Genomic DNA, 21970 nt, shown 5'->3' with positions numbered 1-21970 from the left:
CAACAACAAATAATACTCAAAACAGGGTTGATAAAAGCTGCTATATTTAATGTACAATTACATTGTTATTGTTACAAAACAGGCGAACGTAGGAGGAATGTCATCTTTTGCAGGAAACATTTTCTTTACACAGTATTTACAGGTGAAAAACAAAGGCAGGTACCACACACTTTTGTCTCACAGTGCACCACTTTTGTATAATAATTGCACTAACAAAACAAAAAAAAAAACATTTTTGTTGGGAGTTTTGCACCTGCTAGTTACTTCCTCCTCTGAAAAGGTACCAGTTTGTTCTGTTGTGTTTGTGGAACATTAATGGCTTGTTTTAAACAAATGCTCCTGAACAACAGCCCAAATTCAGCGAGTCCACATCCTTGTCTCCATGGTAACCATTAGCATTTGTGTAAAAAGCAGAGCCCGTAGAGCTGCACCGATGAAGTCAGTTTGATCTTTAAAAATGTAAAAGGCAAACACAGGAAGAAAAACAAAATCGCAAAAAGACGAGACGGGCGGCTCTGCAGACGAGCGCACATACGTCACACCGTCAGTCAGTAGACGTGTGAAATGTCAGCATCCCGGGAGTCACTGCAGGTGGGGGCGCACAACGCCAGCGCCCCTCCACCAGTGTGGGTTCATCCCTAATGCTGATGAACGGCGGCAAACACAGAGCGACGTGACGCTGGAAGAACATCTGAAACGGGATATTCAGCAGACCTGCAAACACTGCCGGCAACAACCGAGATCACGCTGATCTTATGTAAGAAGAAGGAGGAGGAGGAGGAGGAGGCACCTGTGGTTTCTACGGAAAATGGTGAAAGAAAAGAATGTTTGATTTATTTTTTTAAATGCCCGACAACAAATGAAATGATCCTCAAAAACTGACCAAAAGGGGCAGCACTAGTTAAATAAATATCCCACTCATCCATCCCATTAGAGTTATGCCACCTGCACAGACACGCTTTAAGGCACATTAGCTTCAAAAGTTGGTCATTGTTTGTGAGAGAAGAGTCGCTAAATGTGAAGATTACAAAAAAAGGGAGTTATCCGAGTGAGAAGAGAGAAAAACCTGTAAATAGAAACCCTTTTTTTTTACTAGCGGTTTCACCTGAACAACACCTGTGCAAGAGCGTGCATGAAGCCCCTGCTTCACAATCGGGGAACAATACGGTCGGAAACTCGGAGGTGCCTCTGCAGGAAGTCCAGGCTGACCGCTCTGCTCAGTCAGAGGCTTTGGCAGTGAGGGGTTCGGTCTCTGAGGAGTCGTTCTGAGGAAACACCACGTAGCACAACTTCTGCCCCACGTATGTGAATCTTTCTGTAAGGATAATGCACAAAACAATGCAACCAGCAGTTATACATTTGTACAGAGACGTACCTAACTTAGGATAATTAGATATTAAATTAAAGATTGCTTGAAAGGGAGTGGAAGGAAGCGAATTTATATAATCCCACCCCTGTTCTACTATAAGCATTTTTATTACATGATTTATTATTATCCAGTTCATAACAGACAGAATTAAGAATCCTTAAGTATCAATAAATCACATGACAAAGATGAATTACTTAATAATTATGTAAAAAATAGACATAACTATTTTAGAAATCAACATAAGCAAATAAAGATCAGTTATCTAGAATATATGCAGATTGTTTTCATTAGAAATACCATGACTGCGATTAAAAATAAAACTATAATCAGAAAGAAAAACAGACATAACACTGTTTCCTTAATGCAGATCAAGTATCAAAAGTTAAAAATATGTAAAACGACAGTTTCTAAATACAAACCTGTGCAATTAAAGAAAAAAACTCACCAACCAGCCTGTAGACCCATTTGGGCTTCTCCTTCCACTGAACACCCACAAAGTAAACGGGGACGCCGGTCAGCATGATCACCATCCCAAGGCCACAGACCACAGGCTCAGAGTACAGACTGAAGCCCAGCAGCACAGCCCAGAAGACCAGGTAGCTGATGGGGACCAACAGGCTCACCTGTTCAGGAAAACAGAAATGCATTTGCAGCAGGACTACGATGCATATATTGGACATAAACTTGTTTGACAAACTTTGCAGAAAGCTGTATCCCCCAACAATGTGTAGTTTGCATTTATGACACTAGGGGGCGCCAACACGCCAACTCTCAGGAGTAACAAGTCCGCTTCTCACAAAGAAAATCTACTTTTTCGTTGATATATTTTATTATAATGAAGCCCTAGAGGATGTTTACTAAAGCAGCACAGCTTAACCTGATCCCACATACATTTATTTTTCTGTAATAAAAGCAAAACTCAAGGCTCAGAAAAGCGTCTCTATTTGCACTTGACATTTAGAAGCAATACTTTTTAAAGTATTTTGACGGGGAAAAAAAACTTTAATGTTTTTGCAGCTAAATAAAGGTGGATTTGTTCACAGTAGATGTTGGAAGAGGCTCTACAATGGCAGGAACTAAACCCTCCATCCTAACGAGTTAATATTCTCCACTGCAGTTTTCTCTTAGCTTTCCTCTCTGATAAACACCTGGATCAGGTGAGTCCATTGTCTTAGTGCATTGCCCATTTTGTAGAGCGGTCCCAATCTACAATTCCAAAATCCAGCGCCAAAGATATTTCCCAGAAGTTACTGCAAAAAAACCCAGTGTGCATGGATGCTCACTAGGTTGGCGAACATAGACCAAAATGCATTGTGTTTGAACCGTTTTTCATGTATAATAAATGAACTTTAATTGATTTTATAAATCATTAAAAACAGTGATTTCATAAATTATCTTTGTAATACATTTCCTATTTATCTGGTTTTTACTTCGTGAAATTGGTGTCGTCATATTTGCCACAAATTAAAAAAAGTAAGCATGTTGTCCAGATTGCTTTAAAAATCCAGGCCACTAGATAGTCCTGAACTATATATAAGGTTTTTAGTACTGGGGGGGGGGTACACAAATACTTCAATCAGCCTTTTTACCAAAAACGAAGAAAATCTGGTTGGTTGTAAATTTCAGCAGATGCGATCGATTGCATGCAGAGTTCTTGTGGATTAGGATCTTTCCTTTTCTCCTCTGCATCTCCTCCTTTGATGAGCTGAGTGAAAACACCTGGCGGCATCCTGACCAGCTGACCAATCAGGGCCCAGAGCCTGACACCTGGATGACATCAAATGTCCTGAAGACGCACTGAAAGGAATCTATCTCTCTCTTTTCTGATGCGTTTCTGGGCCGTACAAAGCAATCTGTGTGTGGGAGGTTTGTGGACAGGTAAGACACAGAGTACCTGTACAGTCTGTAGTGTAACTTTAAATTAGTTGGTGCCGCCTATAGCATGCTCTGAACTCCCTCTTGAAAGGAAGTCAGGGAGACTTTTCCTTTGTTTTAGTGATGCATGGTTACGTTTCTTTGGCCCAGCCGTGGTCCCTACGTCCTGTTTCTGTGCATCTGCAGTAATAAAACCCTTAAGTCAATTGTGTTTCTTGTGTTTTGGTCCCCTCCAGCCCTAGACAAGGGGTCAGTAAACCTTTGAAAAGAGCCATTTGGGTCAGTTCCTTGCAGACCAAAACCCAGCAAGAGCTGCTTAACTCTACTGTTAGGAAAAATAAACGATATTTATTAGAGGCCAATAAACATTTATGTAATTTAGCTTTTCAATATCTGCAATAATTATGGCTGGTTTTTTTTTGTCTCATGTGTAACAATTTTAATATCTTTTACTTTTGACTACCGGACATACAAGTTCTTTTCAAAATAAAATGCACCTTGTGTCAGAAAAGATCCTGCTGCAGCAGATTTAACTGAAACAATAATGCAAGAAAGCCAATTTAAACAATTTTCTATAATTTTGACTTTGCATAAGCTTTTTTTCTCTCACTATCAAATATGAACATAACAGAGTCCAAGAAAATTTTTTTTACAAGTAAATGCAATTAACTTTAAGGACTTAATCAAAATATGTGCTTTAATAAACAGTTCTGACAGTCAATTCAACCGTTACCATCATTTTTGCTCAGCTATTCAAACTATTGAAAGCATTTTCATTTTTCTTTATAGCTAAAAAGCCACAAAAAAGGATAAAAATAGCTGCACTGGACCCTGAGTCGAGACTCTAGACCAGCAGTCTTGTGGACGTAACAGACCTGCAGGTTTGGGTGAACGCTCAAACCTTCTTGCTTTTCACTGATATTTTAACGTCTTTATTTAGTCTTTCTGACGGTTTTAGAATTGTGCATTTAATATTTGTCCAAGACGCATTAATAGTCATAAAATACTGAGTGAAATTATGATCTTACTTGCCAAAGATAATAGCTTTGCTGCCTTTTTAAGCCTAAATTACAAGTTGCCTGGTATTTTTTTCATTTTTCAATGTTTTAATTATTCTTTTATCTGGAAATTTAATATAGAACAATAAAGCAAGAGTGAACCAAACAGATTTAGGAAGCTGTCAGTGATGTGGAAAGAAGCAGGACTCAAAGACCGTGGATGAGCTTCAGCACTAGGAGCAGATACCCTGATAGGTCTGGCCAGGTTGGGTCTCGTTTTTCTCAGGTACAGCAGACCCGCGATGGTTACGCCGTAGGACAGGTAGTTGATGAAGGACACATAGTTGATCAGGTTGTGTGTCTCTCCGATACACAGGATGACTATTGTGGCGAAACACTAAAGACAAACAGAGGGTTACAGCGAAGTCCTGCTGTTTTCTGGTGAAAAAATGGGGTAAAAATGGCCGTACTTACACAGACCAGCAGGGCGGGGATGGGTGTGCAGTTTTTTAGATGAATCATAGCCAGCAGATATGGCAGGTGACCTTCTCTAGCTCCCGAGAAACACAACCTACAAGCAAGTATACTTTTGACGTGAAAGTTTACTCAACGTTTTGCACGAAAAAGCTGAAAAAACAGTTTACCTGGAAGAGGTGAAGAGATATCCATTGATCCCTCCAAACGTGGAGAGGGCCACAGAGATCGGCATCACCCAGGAGAACATACCCAACAGCTTCTCTCCAAATGTCTGAAACGACGTTTATCGTTAAGTCCTCACACCTTTATTCGGTTACAATCCCTTCTGGCGGCATAAAAGAGAACTGCAGGAGAGGAGGAGCTGCTCACCACGGCCACAGCATTGGAGGCCAGGAGCTCCTCTGGGGTCATGGAGGAAAAGTAAGCAATGTTGGTCATGGTGTAGACGAGAGTCACCAGTGGGATGGAGATATAGATGGCGCGGGGCAGGTTTCTAACGAAGAACAATCAGGCAGAATTGAGGGACGTCCTTTTCTGTTGGTGCAGATGGGTTCACAAGAGCGGCTGGTATTTCTTAAAGTCGTACTTGCGTGGTTCCACCACCTCCTCTGTGACATAGTTGAGGAAGTTCCAGCCGCTGTAGGCAAAAGAGGCCTGCAGGAAGGCCAGGGCTATCTGTCCCACCGAGGAGTCCTGCTGGAATTCAAAGGCCACGCTCGGCACCAGTGCATCGTAGTGGCCTGGAGGCACAAAAGGGGGGCATTTACCTGGAAGGTTTTCCAACTTTACGGTACCTTTCTAATTGATTTTCCTTTTTTTCTCATTGTGATCTTCCTCTACCCTAAATCCTTCTGCGACGGTGCAGCCCAAACTGATTTCATAAACAGCGGAAGGACATGTTTACCTCTGAAGATCTGAACAAGGCCCACCACTATGATGAGCGCCAGAGCCAGAAGCTTTCCGACAGTGAAGATGTCCTGGATCCTTGTCGCCCAGCGCACACTGGAGCAGTTCACCCAGGTCAGAAACACTGCACGCACAGATACAGAGGGAATAAAACCCCTTTGACCACACGGAAGGGGATTCACAGTATTTTTACTTTAAATAAACCAGAAGGTTTCATGCCATTAATGAAATAATGCCAGAGAACCCAACGTGTTCTGTGATAGCAGAGTGAAGGGGTGAACTGACAAGTACCACTTTGACATCCGGAGACTCATTTTTGGGAGTGGGGTCATCTGGACCCCACGAGATAGCACAAGGGTTAAACACTGCTGCCTGATCTAACTATGCCAAACTTTGGTTTTCTGAAAGAAAATGGATGTGATTAAGGCCTTAGCGACATGCAGAGAGGTTGACCCCCCCCGTTTGGGGGGGGGGGGGTCGGGTTGTCCGGGCCCATGGAGGTTCATGCAGAGGTCAAGCCGTATCTTAACCCTCTGTCATCGCTGAACTCACGGTACATCTGCCAATCAAATCGGCTGTTTACAATGGCGCAGGAATAAAAACACACACATCCCCTTACAGATGCACGTGGCGCGGTGGTTAGCGCCCTTGCCTCACAGCAAGAGCGCCTATCCCAGCCCAGAAGTGGGGAATAAAGGGATAAAGCAGGTTTAGAAGATGATTGAAAGAATAAATGAACATCCCCTTAGGATGGATTTCCTTTTACATTTAATGCGATTTCAAAATGTTTATAGCGCTGATATTTTTGGTTTAAAACACTTGTGACACATAGTCATAACTCTTTGTAAAGATGTAAATCCATGGAACTTTGCACATAGTTCAGTGGAGCTTTGCCCATTTTTTTTAAGACTCTTTTCACATTGTTTTGAACATGCTTTGTGCATTTATACATTTATATTTTGTCTCTACACATTCAATCTTTTGTTATGAATGATAAAACTGTTAAAACTCAATTTTTGTCATTTATTTCAGTTCAGAAATGACAACATTTACAATTTGCACATTTGGAGAGTTTATATTTATTGTGTAATAAGTGTACTCTTAAGTGTATCGTGAAGTTAATGCAATACACACACTTATGACGTTCAGGTGATGCTGTTGTACGGCGCTTTTATGCCAGACTCTAGTCGTTAGTAAGGTGCGAGTATTGACTCCTTAGCGACCACGCGTCTAATTAGCGCCCATTTATCACAAGAACAGCACTAACCGACGCCTTCCACAGTCTTCAGGATTTTGGGGGGGAGAAAAATTTTTTTTAAATCCTGCGTCTCACCTCCTTCACCCTTACGTGTTCATTATATGTCGTCCGTAGCATGCCCACAGAAAACAAATGAACATTTTTGCTCTGTCGGGATGTTTCATGCGGCCTGTCTCCACCTGAAAGGGCAGTTGCGTCTAAAGCTTAAATAAGTGGAGGGAATCGTACACCTTAAGGGCTTTCTGAAGAAACACAAGTCTTTGTGGGAGGAGGGAAACCTGAAGCCCACCTCCTGAAGGTCAGCCTTTAGCTTTGTTTCCATGTGAAAGCAACCTAATACAGTTTTTATCTCATCTAACTACAGGACTGCAGTTTTTCTCTGGTCTCTTCTCTTGAACATTCAATTCCTTTACTCTGACCTAAAAAGATCTGCTTTGTTTATGTCACAAAGCCCCCCCCCCACATGAGACAGGAGAGGCAGAGCAAAATGGAGAATAACTTCTGTGTCTTCATGTAGTGGAACTATGTTAGCTTGCTGAGCAACAGCTGGTCAGATGAAGCAGCTTCTCCAGCAAGGAGGCAAATGAGGAGTTTCTAAATGAACACTTTCGGCTGTTTATGACTGAGCGCGCATAAACGGGCCGCTGCCCTCCCCGCAGCCGACGACCTTCAATTTTTCTATGTTTGTGAAAGCCACCAGAACAAGGGCTGGCCTTAGTCCAAGCCGGCCCAGCCGGGGCGAGAGCAAGAAGCTCTAGAGTTACACAGGAAAGCAAGCCTGAGAGGATCAAAACCCAGAAGAAAATAAAGTACAGGAGCAACCAAGGAAAGATCCAGACTGCAGACGTTCTCTAAGAGCTGGGACATGAAATGGCGTAATGGCGTATACTTATATGGCACTTTTCTACCTACTTCGAAGGCCCAAAGCGCTTTACATTCACACACACATTCACACACTGGTGGCGGCTCCGCTGCCGAACACTGGCGCCAACCTTCCACCAGAGGCAAGGGGGGGATCAGTGTCTTGCACAAGGAATCGAACTCGCAATCTCAGGATTGGTTGTCGACCGCTTACAGACTCATTTATAGTACATCCATTCGTACATGATATGAAGGGGACAGACCCAACAATCACTCCCAAATCAGAGGTGAATTTCTAATGAACTCCTGCAACGCTGCAGAAACTATGTCCTAGAAAACAGACGTGTTTATTTTATTTTATAAATTTTGGCTAAAAACGTCAAAATAATAATTAAAAAGACCACTGGGGGCGCTTTGAAAACGGATCAGAAGATGATCGGAGTGGGACTTTAGGCAGGAAATTACCTTTGAAGCTCAACAGTACGAACAAAGTCTGGGAATACGACCCGATCAAGAAACTGACTCCATGAAGGAAAAGTCCCTGAGCTTTTTTTTGTTTTGTTTCCAGTTTATTAGTAAACTTAAAGTTTTGTTGTTTTCACAATAACTGGTGAAGACGGAAAAATGTATATAAAAATCTTTTATAAAAACCTGCACACTAATAATGATGATGTAGAAGCTCTTTCAGTTTTTTGAAGGATTCCAAAACGTCACTTTTACTGCCTAAATGTGTAAAGTTTGAGGGTTTGTTGACATTTTGGACCGACTGATAGCTCTGTCGTTGTACAATAATCAAAGGAATCCTGAGAAATACTATTTGCCCATCGATTGTGCATCATTTCCTGTTTACTGATCATTTATCTGGGTGAGTTATAAACATCAGAATTCTTGGATGTTTGATTCAGTTCAGCTGCTTTGTTGGCATTTTGCACATCTCAATGCGGACGCTCTTTTTTGGAATACACTGCTAATCATTTTCAGGAGCAAAGGTTGAAATAGATGCGGCGAAAAGAGGCCAGTGAATAGAAACGCCGCCAACACGTGTGAGTCAGCTCATTCTCATCTCTCCACGTCTGTGTCGGCAGGAACGTTCCTGTGGATTTGAGCAGAAACCTTCGCTCCCCGACACAAACACACTGTGGGTGGGGGGGGGGGGGGGGGGGAGTGTGCGGACAAATATGGACTGAGGGTCATCCATCAACCTAGCAAGGCTTCCCTCCCACCACTGAAAACTGCTTCCGCTGGCGTGGGGGGGGGGGGGCGCACACACGTGAATTGTTGGCAGGAGGTTTTGGTGGCACCGGGCAGAGCTTTTTCTGCTCTACAACACCGCTGTGTTTTATAGTCGGTTACTCTTGGGGTGCTACGCGCGTTTCCGCTCTTGTGTTCCCCATGAAGCCCCCCCCCGACTTTCCCTCTGTGTCGACTGTGACAGGAAGGAGGTGCCAGAGGCTTTGAGTGTGACAGTGCAGGTAAATCTGTGTCCTGCCATCACAGCTCCCATTGAGCCGCGCGTCGGCACCAGAATACTAAACTAATTGCTGCTTTTGGCCTTAATGGGTTCGGATCTAAAACTCGGCGTAGATTTATTTATCAGATCGCTCCAACCTCAGAAATGCCCCCTCCTGGTCCAGGACGGACTCTCTGGAGCCACGGAATTTATTTCCTCACCGTAAATACTCCATAATCTCAAGGATTAGTCTGAGCGTGTTGAAAGGAATGATGAAAGGTCGTTTCAAAACACTTTTCTGGCCCAGTGGAACTGTTTTTATCACTGAAATGAGACTTGCATTGTTGCAAAAGGATAATTTAGACAGGAAGGATTATCGGTTACTTTTCTCTGCTGCTAAATTCAACCTGAGATTCTCTGGAAAGCCTTGTTTTTACATTGTGCTGGTTTTAAATTTCATGAGGCTTAAAGGAGGAGGGCCAACTTGTAGTAACATACTGTTCTCATTTTGTTCTAAAATGAGTGATTTCCACGTGTAACACTAGTTTTTTGTCACTGTAATCAACAGGAATTACAAATGGGTCCATAAAAACTTAAAAAATACAAACCATTTGCTTAAAACAAACAAAAGAAAACGTATTATTGGGCTGCATAATATTCAGTTTGAAGTAATTATGTCAATAATTTTTTATTTTAATAATTTTTGCCATTTTTTGAATGCTTATGTGCTTGTTTATAGATTTGAATATCATGTAAGATTTCTTGTAAAGTAAAAATGACTTGCTGCATGGACAGATAATTACTTTGAATCGATTAGCGTTCTTTCCCTGTTTTTAGTCCACCTCTGTTTGCAGTGCAGGATTCTGTGAGAATTTGCGTTGACGAGTTGCCAGTCTGGGTCCTGACAAAGGTCCCTTAGTCAAAAACCAAATAGGCGTCCTTTCCCTCTCAATATCATTTTCAGAAAGCCTTCCAAGAACTAATCTGGATCACCGGTCACAGCCAAACTGAGTTAGAAAACAACCGTGGCGTTTCTTCTGAGCGCTGAAAACTGTACAGATGTTCATAATGTGGCTCACGGGAAGGACAGTCTTCTTAAAAACAGGACCACAAACAAATGATGCAGTCTTTCTCCTGAAGGAATCACAGAATCTTTGGAACTATGCAGTGATTTTACTTAATCCTGTGGACCAAGAGTTTCAAATTCCGTTTCTGTACTGTATTCTTGAGGATCACACGTAAGTCTGCCGGCCTCCCAAGAGCTAAGATCCTTTCAGCGCCTACACTGAGAAGAACAGTCAGGCCACGACGGGACCTGTCTGGTTTTCATCCACACTCGCATGGGTGACTTGTGACTCTCATGCAGGAGGTGGGGGGGGGGGGGGGGGGGGGGCTCGTTTATTTAGGCTGATTCACATTCAGAGGTCCTTCATGAGGAAGTTCATGTGACCTCAGAGAAACAGACTTCAGCATTACTGTTTTAATGTGCATGTTAAAATATTTAACAGAAAATGATGCTTGTGAGGTTAACAAATGTTATTGAAACAACAATGAAGGAAAAAGAAACATAAATCCCTTAATAACCAAAAAATAAACTTTATCACTGTTATCAATGATATAAATGTACGACGGATGATTCAGACCATGAAATAAGAATATATATATAAAATATGAAAGAAGTCAATGTCACATCAAAGTCCTAAAATTATGAGAATTAGAATAAAGAACAAAGTAAAACTATGAGTAAAAAAGAGTCAAAATGTTACGATAATGCAGTCGTAAAATCATGAGAATAAAGTCGAAAAGTTATAGTATAGTTGTAAATAATGAAAGAAAAGGTCAAAATTTTTACGAGAGTGAAGTTGTAACATTATGGGGGAAAACTCAAATTTGTTCTATAAAAAAGTCGTAAAAATTCTGACTTTTTTTTTTTTTAAAGAAGAAAAACCAGGGTCGAGCATTGTTTGCTACATAAACTAAACGTGTGACATTTGATTGATTTTGTTGAAACAATTTAAAAGATAAATGTAACACTTTATTTTTAAATAAGCATGACTTTTTTATTCTTTAAAAAAATGTTTAAAATATTGTATGCCGAGAATTCTGTCTCAAAAATAGACAAAACTATTTTTTTCCTCCATATCTCTGTTACTCTATCTTGTGCAATTTAGGTTTGTATTTATCAGCCTAAAGTTCGATCCATCACCTTGCTGGATCTTGATCTGCATTCGGTCACTCGAAGCTCATCTCTGCATCTTAACACGTACATCTACACCAGCTGCAATCAGGCATCGGCAGCATCGTGTAATTCCAGAGAAAGAGCGGCTGCATGGAGAAGCAAAAATGTCTTCTGCTCTCTCAACTTTACGGTTTCTGCTGAAAGTCTGCTGGACTTACTGAGGGACTGAACCACAGCTGGAAGCTTGCAGCTCCTGTGAGAAACGATTCTATGCTAAATTCCTTAAAGGTTTTGATAATATTGGAAAGAAAGAAATATAGCAACGATTTGTTGTGTTATCACCTGTTTTTAGCCGGAAGTCTGAACATTTCTGTGACATAAAAACAATTTACAGAAGTGGTAATTAAAATCAAACAAAAGTGCAAAAAAGGCTTAAAATTAGCTGATTACAGATAAATATCTGATTCCAGGCCTTTTGTCTTAAGCATTTTTATTATTAAGTCATTTCAAACGCGTTTTTTTGAGAAAGGAAGCTCCTGCTAATTATGAAGCCCACAATTGTTGCTTTTTGGTTGAAATTTACAAAAGATCAATGAATGATGGGAACGCTAAGTAACCAACAAGAACATCCAACATGCATCTAGGATGAAGCAACAGAATCCCAACTTCGCAGCACAGCCTTTCGTTAGGGGTTACAAAACGACAGCCATCAGCACGCTGTGAGCTTTTCCAGTCCAATACAATCCTCAAGCCGGGACGGCAAACTCAATTCAGTTTGATCACCAAAGTTGGTTCTATTTGGGGTAAAGTTTTGTCTCTGCTTTGCCCTTCTTTCTGTTTGAAGCAATGCAGGGCGAAGAAATTAGCCTAGAGGACTGAAAATACTTTTTTTTTTAACTCCGAAGTTTTACACAGCATTGTTGATGACATATTCCAGGTTTTACCCTGTCTTATTCTATGCTGTAGAAACCCAGGAAATAGACCTTTCCCCAGTGTGTACTAGGCGTTACTCTGGTTCACAGAATCATCTGATCTGAATGTCAGAGCAGCAGAACGTGTCAGACTTTCTGATGTCATGATTTCTGACATCCATTCCAGCGCATGACGGAGCAAAGCTTCAGAACCTGACCGTGACCTACGGAGAATGTTCCTACATTCCCGTTCCAAAGAGGCTTACAAAAAACATCTCAGCAGCCTGAGCAGAACACAGGTGTCACCGTCTTTTTTTGGCCCGTCCATCATGTCCTGAAGAAGAACGTTGAAGCTCTGAAGCGGCTATGTGGGGCTCAAATCAAAGCACTTGCACATTGTTTTCTGCAGAGTGCACACATGCCATGAATCCTGTCACGGGATTAGAAGTAACCACCAGTTGTGTTCATTTTAAACCTCAACACACAATTTTTATTAGATGCCCTCGAAGAGTTAACAAATGTCGGTAAAACCAATTATAGTCAGACGTTTCTATAGTTCAGGTACAAATTCATGTTGAAGATCAACAACAGTCCCCATGTTTGTGAGGATTCTGCGCTTTGGTTTGGTTTTTTAGTTCTGCCCGTGGCTTTGGTCATGTTCTGTTTTCCCTCCGTCAGTCGCACCAGATTTAATGCGTGTCAAAAGTCCACTACGTACCTTTTGCGCATTTTCCACGAATGAATTTCTGTCTTTTGTGACACCTGTGTGATGTACGTCATTCATTCGTCGATGTGCGCAGATGTCCGTCGAGGGTTCCTGCACACGGGTCTGTACGTTAATTCGGTTTGAGCTGTTCAAAATTTTTGGACAGTTGAGAGTTACGCAGCTGCAAATTTGTGGCGACCATTCCACGAATGTCTAACGGACTTTTCACGCATGTACCACCGATGTATAACTTTTATATCACGTATACGGTGTCATGGTCTACGCTGATTTACGTGTTCTTTGTGTGGTTATCCATACTTCTGTGGTTTTAACGTGGTTCATTCGGGATACATTTGTGAAAATTTCACGTAAAGACACATTTTCTCACTTTTTCTACCTATATTCACCAATTTTCATCCGTGTAATGCGCGCAAAATGTACGTAGGGGCTGTGGGACATGGCCTTTAGATGGAAGTGATGAAAGCAACGAGATCGTCTGCTGTCATCCCACGAGGATTAATTCAGGAACAACCGTAGCTGTGAAACAACCAACCAAACATCCGACTGAGACCCAGAAGGCTTTGCACTCACAGACACAGATGGCAGCGAGGAGTTTGATGGCGATGAATGGAGGCACACAGTTCTGGAAGGCTGGCTGCAGGACGTAATTGGAGAAGGTGAGGGCGATGACGGCCAGCGTGGTTGGATACATGATGAGGACAGCACTCCATAACAACAGGAAGCTGAAAGACGAGGAGAGGAACAAAGAAATATCTGTTCAAGTCACAACACTCTTTAAACCTCTGCGTAGAAGTTCCTCTCAGTATGCTGTTCATGAAAAAACAAACTTTCTGTTTTTTTAACTCCTGAGTGTTCGTTTCTGTTCTGCAATGAATTACACTGAAGCAGTAGCGATTGAGCGCTTGATCAAGGACTTTCTATCTGCTGTATGAAGCAGATGTTCATATGAGAACATAGAAACACAATTTATTATCAGTTTTTACCAAGAATCCATATTATATTTGCAAAACTACCATTTAGCAATATTTGAGACGAAAGCAAACTATTTATTGTGATTTGTAAAGTGATTTTTAGATTATCGCCAATGTATTACATTATGTATCTTTCAAAATGTTTACACTATACAAAGTTATTTCTTAAGCCTCCCTGCTTCTACGGTGAGCTCTTCTAGGACTAATACTTTCATGAGTCATATTGTTTGTAATGGGTAATTCAGCTGTGGGATTCAACTGTATCTGCCGCATCTTCTGAAGCAACACTGAAAATGCACAAAAGCTTGATAGTAAACTTTATAAAAACTTGCAAACCACCAACCTATGACCTGGAAAGTAAAGAACTTTTCACAGCGATCACAAAAATGTTGACTGTAATCTGCAAGTGAAGCTGTGAAACACAGACTGGAGGGCTTTCCTAAAGACCCACTCTGATGAAAATTGGGATTTTGGTGTTTTTAACATGCTCTGACTGATGATGGAAGGTATATATTCAGAAAATTAAGCTCAAAAACTGCATTTCTGAGTATTTCTTTGTATAAATGGTGAAAAAAAGTGTATTGGTTGGCAGAACCTACAAGGCAAGCCACAAGCTGCCTGCGCTGCCCCCTTCTAATGCATAGACAAACAGATCCATGAACGTCTTTGTTCTCCTCGTCTTAGCTGACATCTGGATCAAAACCGTATGACTGGATAGCTCCAGTATCACTCGCCATTTTTGATGCATCGCTCGAGCTGGATTTATTAATAATAACAGGTTTGTTGAAGGGCCTATATCATGCAAAACTAACCTTTTGTACTTTTAAGTGTATTAGGATGTTGATTCCTCACAAAAAACAAACCCAAAGCGGTATATTGATCCATTCTCACATTTGTGAGCATTCCTCTGAAACAGTGTTTTTCAACCATCTCCCATGACACGCTAGTGTCCCGTGGGAGATGGTCAGGTGTGCCGTGGGAAATTGCCCTCATTCACTGATCTAAAAACATTTACCATCTCCAGAATATCAGCTCTTTGTTCATCCAAACAGGCCCTCATAAAACACTGAGTAGTTGGGAATATGAAAGGTCGTAAAATACTTTTTTTGTGTTTATTTGATTCTATTAAAGACACTTTGATAAGAATGACGGTACCGCGATTTAGCCGTAGCGTCAGCTGTTTTCTGAAAAGTCCCGCCCCTTTAACTGTCTCCACCAATCATGCTTAGAGCCTGAATTATATGTCATCAGTCTGACCAATCAGAAGTGGTTAAAGTCTTCACTTCCTTGTTCCGATCCTGCTCACAAAGTTGGTAAATGGTAAATGGCGTATACTTGTATAGCGCCTTTCTTCCTACAAGGACAAAGCGCTTTACAGTCACAGATTCACCCAGTCACACACACATTCACACACTGATGGCGGCTCCGCTGCCAAACACATGCGCCTGTCTACCACCAGAGGCAAGGTGGGGTTCAGTGTCTTGCCCAAGGACAATTTGACTCATGGGCGTGCAAGGCGGGAATCGAACCTGCAATCTTATGATCATGGGTCGACCGCCCTACCGCTGCACCACGGCCGCCCTGTTGCTCTGTTCCAACAAAAATACCAGCTAAAGCTCGTCTTTAGCGGTGTAGCTTTCCACAGAATCTGGTATCAGACCGTGGAACAAGTGAACAAAACAATGAAGCTCAGAGACGCTAGTCTGTCTGCGTTCGGCGGCTATTTGCACTACATCTCCCATGATGCATCGGGTTAAAGTGACAGCGTCTCAGCGCACAATGAGTCGTCCTTGTTAAGCGTCTTGAAACCACAACGAACACACATCATACAGTTTTTAAATCTTTTAACTTAACGTATAATACATATTTTAGAAAAAACAGCTGGAACTTCCAGCTTTTTCTGCCACAAGTATCACAAAAATGCATGTGACATTGCGGTTTCTCTTTTTTTTTTTTTTTTGGATGCTGGTGTGCCGCAGGATTTTTGTCAGGGTTTAAGTGTTCTGTGGCTCAAAAAAGGTTGAAAAACACTGATCTAAAACCCTGCGCTCTGAGCACCAGCCTTTCCTAATCCACAAAAACGAGCGGCTCCTCACATTGTGATGTAAATAAGTGAGGACCCGCCCCTTCCAGGAAGAGTCTGTGCCGCCAGCTCCGCCCCCAGGCTAACACACACACAAACACTTTCTCCGTGCAGCTAGCGGTGATCGGCAAAAGGCTCCACCAAATCCATCTTTGCAAAAGTTCGGATGTTGTTTGTTTTGTGGGAAAAACGCTGCTGAAGCCAGCTCAAGGTTGACGTCATGAAATGGGCGGCACCCACATGGAGTGAAAGGCGGAGCCTCAGAAATTGAGGCATCTAAGTAAGAAAATAACTCATAATTCATAAAAGAAATCATTCTTTTGTTTGCCAAAGGTAATATATTATTATATATATGGATATAGTTTACTCTAAAAGGCTTAAAATAGCATGAAATAGGCCCTTTAAATGGCTAAAACATTAATGTTAGTCTATTTTGCACATTTATCAATGATAAATATACATAATGGGCATTTTAGCAGAACGTATAAAAATTGCAGAATTGCAAAATTGAGTTGATGCAAATAGATCAGTTAAGTGCACCAAATGTGATGGAAAAAGAAACATATCAGCAGTTGTGAATAAACAATGTACAATGTTTAAGAATTCTGTATTGAACTTGAGTTTACAACAATTTTTTCTGTCATACATTGATAAAATAAAATTCGATATTAATATTGATTATGAAAGTCTACCGTTTCATTGTGAAGCAGAATTTGCTATTTCTTCCGACATTTATTTACATGTTTAGTGTTTTTGTCTTCCCACGCTCCTAAGGAGCCAGTCGACACATTAAAGAGACTCAGTAAAATCCGTGTGACTTGTCTGTGATCATGTGTCAAATGAGATGATCGTGAAACACATCTGAGAAGGTCAGAAGAGGCCTGCAGAACTAACCGATTTCAGGGTGGAAATCCAGATTTGGCAACTGTGGACTTTAAAAGAAATTCAATCTTGTTGAGAAAAAGTATAAACACTCCCTTGTTAGTATTGTCCCAAAACTACCAAAAACTAGGCAATTAAAAGTAACAAATTGATTATTTATCTGTTGGTAATAGTTTATTATCTCAAAGATTTGTTTATAAAGTTATTATTTAAATCCAAAATATGAAAAGGTTGTTTTCGCATCAGTTTACCTTTATGTTTTAAGTCATATTTTAAACAAAAATGATCATCTGAATCGGATAAAACACATGCAAATGTCAAAATAAAAGCACAACTTACCCCACCAGACCTCCAAATATTTCTGTCACGTAGGAATAGTCTCCCCCAGACTTTGGGATGGTGACACCCAGTTCAGCGTAACACAGGGACCCGAGGGCACAGATGCCGCCCCCACAGACCCAGACGATGAGTGACAGCCCCACGGAGCCCGCGTGCTCCAGCACTCCTTTAGGGGAGATGAAGATCCCAGAGCCGATGATGTTACCTTCAGATAAAACACAACGCACGTGCACTTACTTTGGAAGGATTCAAAATGTTCAAAACAAACAAATCATTTTAAAAGAAAAACAATCAAAGTGAGGTTTGAACAAAATGATTCTTGAGTGTTGAATAAAATGTTCTGCTTGTGCAAACTCTTGGAAAAACGAGAATGTCAAGCAAGCGTAAAAAGGTCAAAGGTAGGCGCGAATCCCGGGTTCTGTGCCTGCCTTGTCCTGCTCAAGTGTTGAAGTGTCCTTGGGCAAGTTACGGAACCCCACATCGCTCCTGGAGGCTGACGGTTGGCTCCAGTGTTCGGCAGTGGGAATGTGTGTGTGTGCATTGGAAATTAGGAGTGTGAAGCTCTTTGGGCCTTCAGAGAGAATAAGAAAATTATATTCTTTTACAGAAGTATTTCCTAATCAATATAATTTCAATGAGTCATAATTCACTTTAAACTCTGATTCTAGTAAAAATCTGTCCAATTCAATTGTTTTTTTTCATACAACAAGTGATTTAAATTTAAGGCGGAACCAACTGAAAGCTATTTTTTGGCTAAAAAAATTCCACTTATGGATTTGAGGAGTCCTTTTTTTTTTTTAGTTTTTTTTTTTTGGTGTGAAAGTTGACTCAATTCAATCTTTTTTTTTTAACTTGACCCCAAAAAAAACGATAACGACGTTTATTCTCAAAACCGCTCCACTAACAACCAGCAGCGTGGTGGTGGACACATGGCTCATTACATCTTTGGCTGCATGATTCTAAATGATTACAAGAGCTTGCTGATCCACTTGGCTAAGGCTCGCTCCTAACGGGCTATTATGATTTAAGTTCTAATTCAGGCTGGAAATGGCGTCATCTGAACCTTCAAGAGCGAAAATACCACAGACTATACTCACTAATGTTCCTTCCTGGGATCGTTTTTCCTTATTTATGGGGGAAACCTGATAAAATGTGACTCAGTTGGTGTTAAACACTGCTGCTGCTTCTGAAACCCAGTGATGCTCTGAATGCTCCCCACTGATGCAGAACGAGGGAGAGATTCCAAGTGGAGCATTTATCCCTGTCTGGTTCGATCGCGGAGGACGTGTTGACATGTGGAGCCGTTACATAATGCTGTTTTGTGATGTCAAAGTTTGGCGCTGCGGCTGAAAACATGAATCAGAAAGCCATCGCCGATGCCGTCCGCCTCTCTGCACCGGAACTGTGAGCGTGTTTCAGAATCACTGCGTAGATGGTTTGGTTTCCATGCACGCCCACGATCCACCTGCTGATGACCGTTCCAGAACCAGCCTGAAAATCAACCAAACTACCGGTAATCCTTAAATTAAATACTAAGAATTTTGTTTTTTTGCATAATAATACTCTCCATAATAATCTATTTATAGACTAGCATGTCAGACTGCCATATGTTAGGAATCAAACCGTTTTTAAGCACCAAATCTTCAGTTTAAGCCGTAAAAATTAGAGTTGTAACTGAAAGCAGAGAAACTGTTCCAGGGATTCAGACTGTAAGTGTTGCTGCAGCTGCATGAACTTACTAAAAACACAGGAGGTGCAGCTGCAGCTCGTGAAAATGTTGACTATGGCCTCCGTTGTCAACATGTCCGCCTGTTTGAAAAGACACTAAATGGTCGATGGTGAAATAATCGTTGAGCTGCGGTAGAACAGAGGAAGGTTCAGGCACGATTGGAAAATGCTGATGCTTCAAGGAGCAAAACAGGAATCTCCTCAAACATAAACAGTCCCAAAGTGAAATTACACACCTTTCATTTCAATACATTCGATGTGATCTTGATTAGACATTAAGCCCTCAGCCTCTTCCTGGGGTCCAAAACCCCATTTTGTTAAATCGGTGACTTAATTTTCCCATTAGGGGGCCTGCATAAAAGTGTAGTTGTGTTCATGTGGCCATGCAGGCGATCAACAGCCACTTCATTCAGGGAGCATCCAGCCTTCGCCGTGTTCCCGCTGGAATAAGATGTAACGAAAAGAAAACCCACAAATGGATGGACTCCAAACTATTTTTTTTATTATTATTGTAAAAACAATTGGAGACAGTGGAAATATTGTATATTGACTTTTTTTTTTTAAAAAGTGGAAAAAAGTTTTTTCCCCCCTATAATTCAGAAGTCTGTCGACTAGATGTGCAACACTAACTGACCCACTTTCAGGGACATTTGCGGAAAAAAATGATTTATTATTTTTATTATTATTTTTTTGTTTAGGACTAAAACTTTCCTGGCGTTAAATATTGTAAAATAACATGTTTTTCATTTGGCTAAATCTAAAAATCTGTGCTTTTTTCTAGGACATAGTTTCTGCAGAGCAGCAGGAGTTCATCAGAAATGTACCTCTAAGTTGTGGGCGGGACTATTGGCGCGGAGTAAGCTTCCCCCTGCTTCCCGACATCCATTTGTTGACATTTACTCCTGCTAGCTTATACCGCCCCCTCACACCTCCAAACTAACATAACCGGTGCAACAAAAGTGGTGAGCTATCTTGGTTTGCTCAGCTCAGACGAGGAAAAACCAAGACATACGTGGATCTACTTATCTGAAAGAGGATGCATCAGAATGGAGCAGAGCAGGGAGAGCTTTTTTTTTACCACATTTTTTGTCTGCTCCTGATTCACAACAGTTTGAATAAAGAAATACTTAGAAATGCAGTTTTAATTTCAATTTTCTTTATATATCTCCTCCTTCATGAGAAAAATGACACAAGAACATGTTAAAAACACCATTTCCATTGGAGTGGGCCTTTTTGATTTTGGCTAAGTGGATCTATCTGTGAAGACTTTGTTTTTGCAGGATACTTCTGCCTCTTCTAGATGAAATCTTAAAGTCTGGTTGCTGACAAACACAATTCTGAGGTTTGCATTAAAATTCTGAGAAAAGCAGGAAGGAACCAGAACTAATTTCACATTTACCAAGAGATACTCTATCCCTTAGATGTTTGGTACATGCAACAAAAGCTCCTATTCCTGGGTTAAACTTTCAAACACATTTGACCCAAACTTAGAAAAGCCAAGGGATCCCAAATAGATATTTTACTGCAGAATCTCCCCCCTCCCTCCCCCACCGGCTGTTTTTCACGAGGGCTCCAGATGTGCATGCGCTCCAAAACTCATCAGTCAATTTGGGTCGGGTTAACACCCATTACCCAAAAACGAACCTCTGAGGTATTTTCTGTCGGATTGTGGCTGCGCGCAGAGGCTCCAAAAACTCCCACCAGTCCAGAGAAGCTATTTGTTTTCCCCTTTGACTTTATTTTAATGCCTGAAGTTTATTTATGTGGAGTGAACGTGGCGTCCAACAACAAAACTTACATAAAAGAGTGAATGGCTGAAGCGGCGCAGGACGGTGCGCCACGCTGCGGGGTTCACCACGCACGCCGCTCCCATGATGCAACGCCTCTGCTCAGTTGTTGTACTACCACACAGCCAAACGCGGGTCCACAAGAAGGAGTCCAGCCACGTAAGCAAATCCACATCCACATCTGATGCAACAGTTTCCACATAAGCCCCAAAAATCTCGCATTCCGAGCCGGAGCCAGGTCTCCTGCTAAACAGACCGCGTGCGTAAAAGAGGCGCTCTATTTGACTAAAAAACGCCAATTATTCAGACACAAAACCTTTAAGTCTGACGTTTTGATCCTGCAAAAACCTCTAAAGTTATAGTTGAAGTAACAACTCTATAGTCTCTTGAGAATCCCTACACTTCAACAATGAAGTAACACAACAAAAACATTACAACGCGCCGTTAGAGCTGCTGCCTCAAAGTCGTGCTCGTGCGCTTTTCCTCATCCACACTCCACGTCATTCACCCAAAAATCCACAGATACATATTGTCCAAACGTCTCACATACCGATGATTATAGCGCAGGCGCTCAGAAGTCCGATTTCTTTTTTTAGGGTGACTTTGCCGCTGTTGTCGGAGTTGCTGTCATCCTTCCTCCTCCTCGTTTTCTCCTCCATGTCCTCCGTGCAAATGCGCGTCCTCTCTGCCATGCTCCGGTTCAGCTCTGCAGACTGAACCGCGTCTCGCTCCCCGGGACGCCCTTATAATGTCCCACGGTCACCGGGGAGGGAGAACGTGCGCATGCGTTAAGGAGCGCACCGCACCTTGTTTCAGGTGTGTCGATGTGGAGATGTTTCAGGATTCAGGGTTCAAAAAAGACAGAAGAATAAAATGCTTTGAGGAAACCAGAAAAAAAAAACATAATCTTATTTAAACACAGATTAAATCTGATAATAAGCAAGTAACAATGAAGAGAAACCTTTCAGTTGACTTGACAGTTGACTGGTCTAATACAACAAAAATGAATAAACCAATCTTACATTCATTCTTCGTTTGAATCAGAAAAGTTTTCTTCCACCAAATTTATCCAAGTGACTGATCATCTGATCATTGTTTAATCTTTTAATTTATTTTTAAACCATTCCCAGTGGTCTTTTAATTACATATATGTCATTTTTAGCCATAAT

The 21970-nt window shown here is 41.4% G+C and overlaps 1 protein-coding gene across 1 annotated transcript; it reads right to left on the bottom strand.

Annotated features, from left to right (window-relative positions):
* Positions 1-27: 27 nt before the first annotated feature.
* slc7a10a (solute carrier family 7 member 10a) lies at positions 28-21602 on the bottom strand. The gene is made up of 11 exons (XM_023953695.2): positions 21352-21602; positions 17287-17491; positions 13582-13733; positions 5624-5749; positions 5306-5459; positions 5089-5212; positions 4887-4990; positions 4717-4813; positions 4490-4639; positions 1815-1992; positions 28-1315 (listed from the first exon to the last, which is right to left on the bottom strand). Exons 1-11 carry the CDS (start codon positions 21491-21493, stop codon positions 1218-1220), a joined length of 1530 nt encoding a protein of 509 aa, XP_023809463.1. The 5' UTR covers positions 21494-21602; the 3' UTR covers positions 28-1217.
* Positions 21603-21970: the final 368 nt, after the last annotated feature.

This window comes from Oryzias latipes, chromosome 3 (genome assembly GCF_053564925.1).
Source record: "Oryzias latipes strain Hd-rR chromosome 3, Olatipes_Hd-rR_3.1".
NCBI classification, from domain to species: domain Eukaryota; kingdom Metazoa; phylum Chordata; class Actinopteri; order Beloniformes; family Adrianichthyidae; genus Oryzias; species Oryzias latipes.
This window is presented reverse-complemented; position numbering and strand designations above follow the sequence as displayed.

What these genes read in the sequence shown, in the direction of transcription:
- slc7a10a (XM_023953695.2), bottom strand. Translation starts at nt 21,493, where the DNA reads ATGGCAGAGAGGACGCGCATTTGCACGGAGGACATGGAGGAGAAAACG. An exon ending in CGCCTGCGCTATAATCATCG is followed by an intron (nt 17,492 to 21,351) that starts GTATGTGAGACG and finishes TTTTATCTGAAG; the next exon opens with GTAACATCATCGGCTCTGGG. An exon ending in TATCTCTTCACCTCTTCCAG is followed by an intron (nt 4,814 to 4,886) that starts GTAAACTGTTTT and finishes ACTTGCTTGTAG; the next exon opens with GTTGTGTTTCTCGGGAGCTA.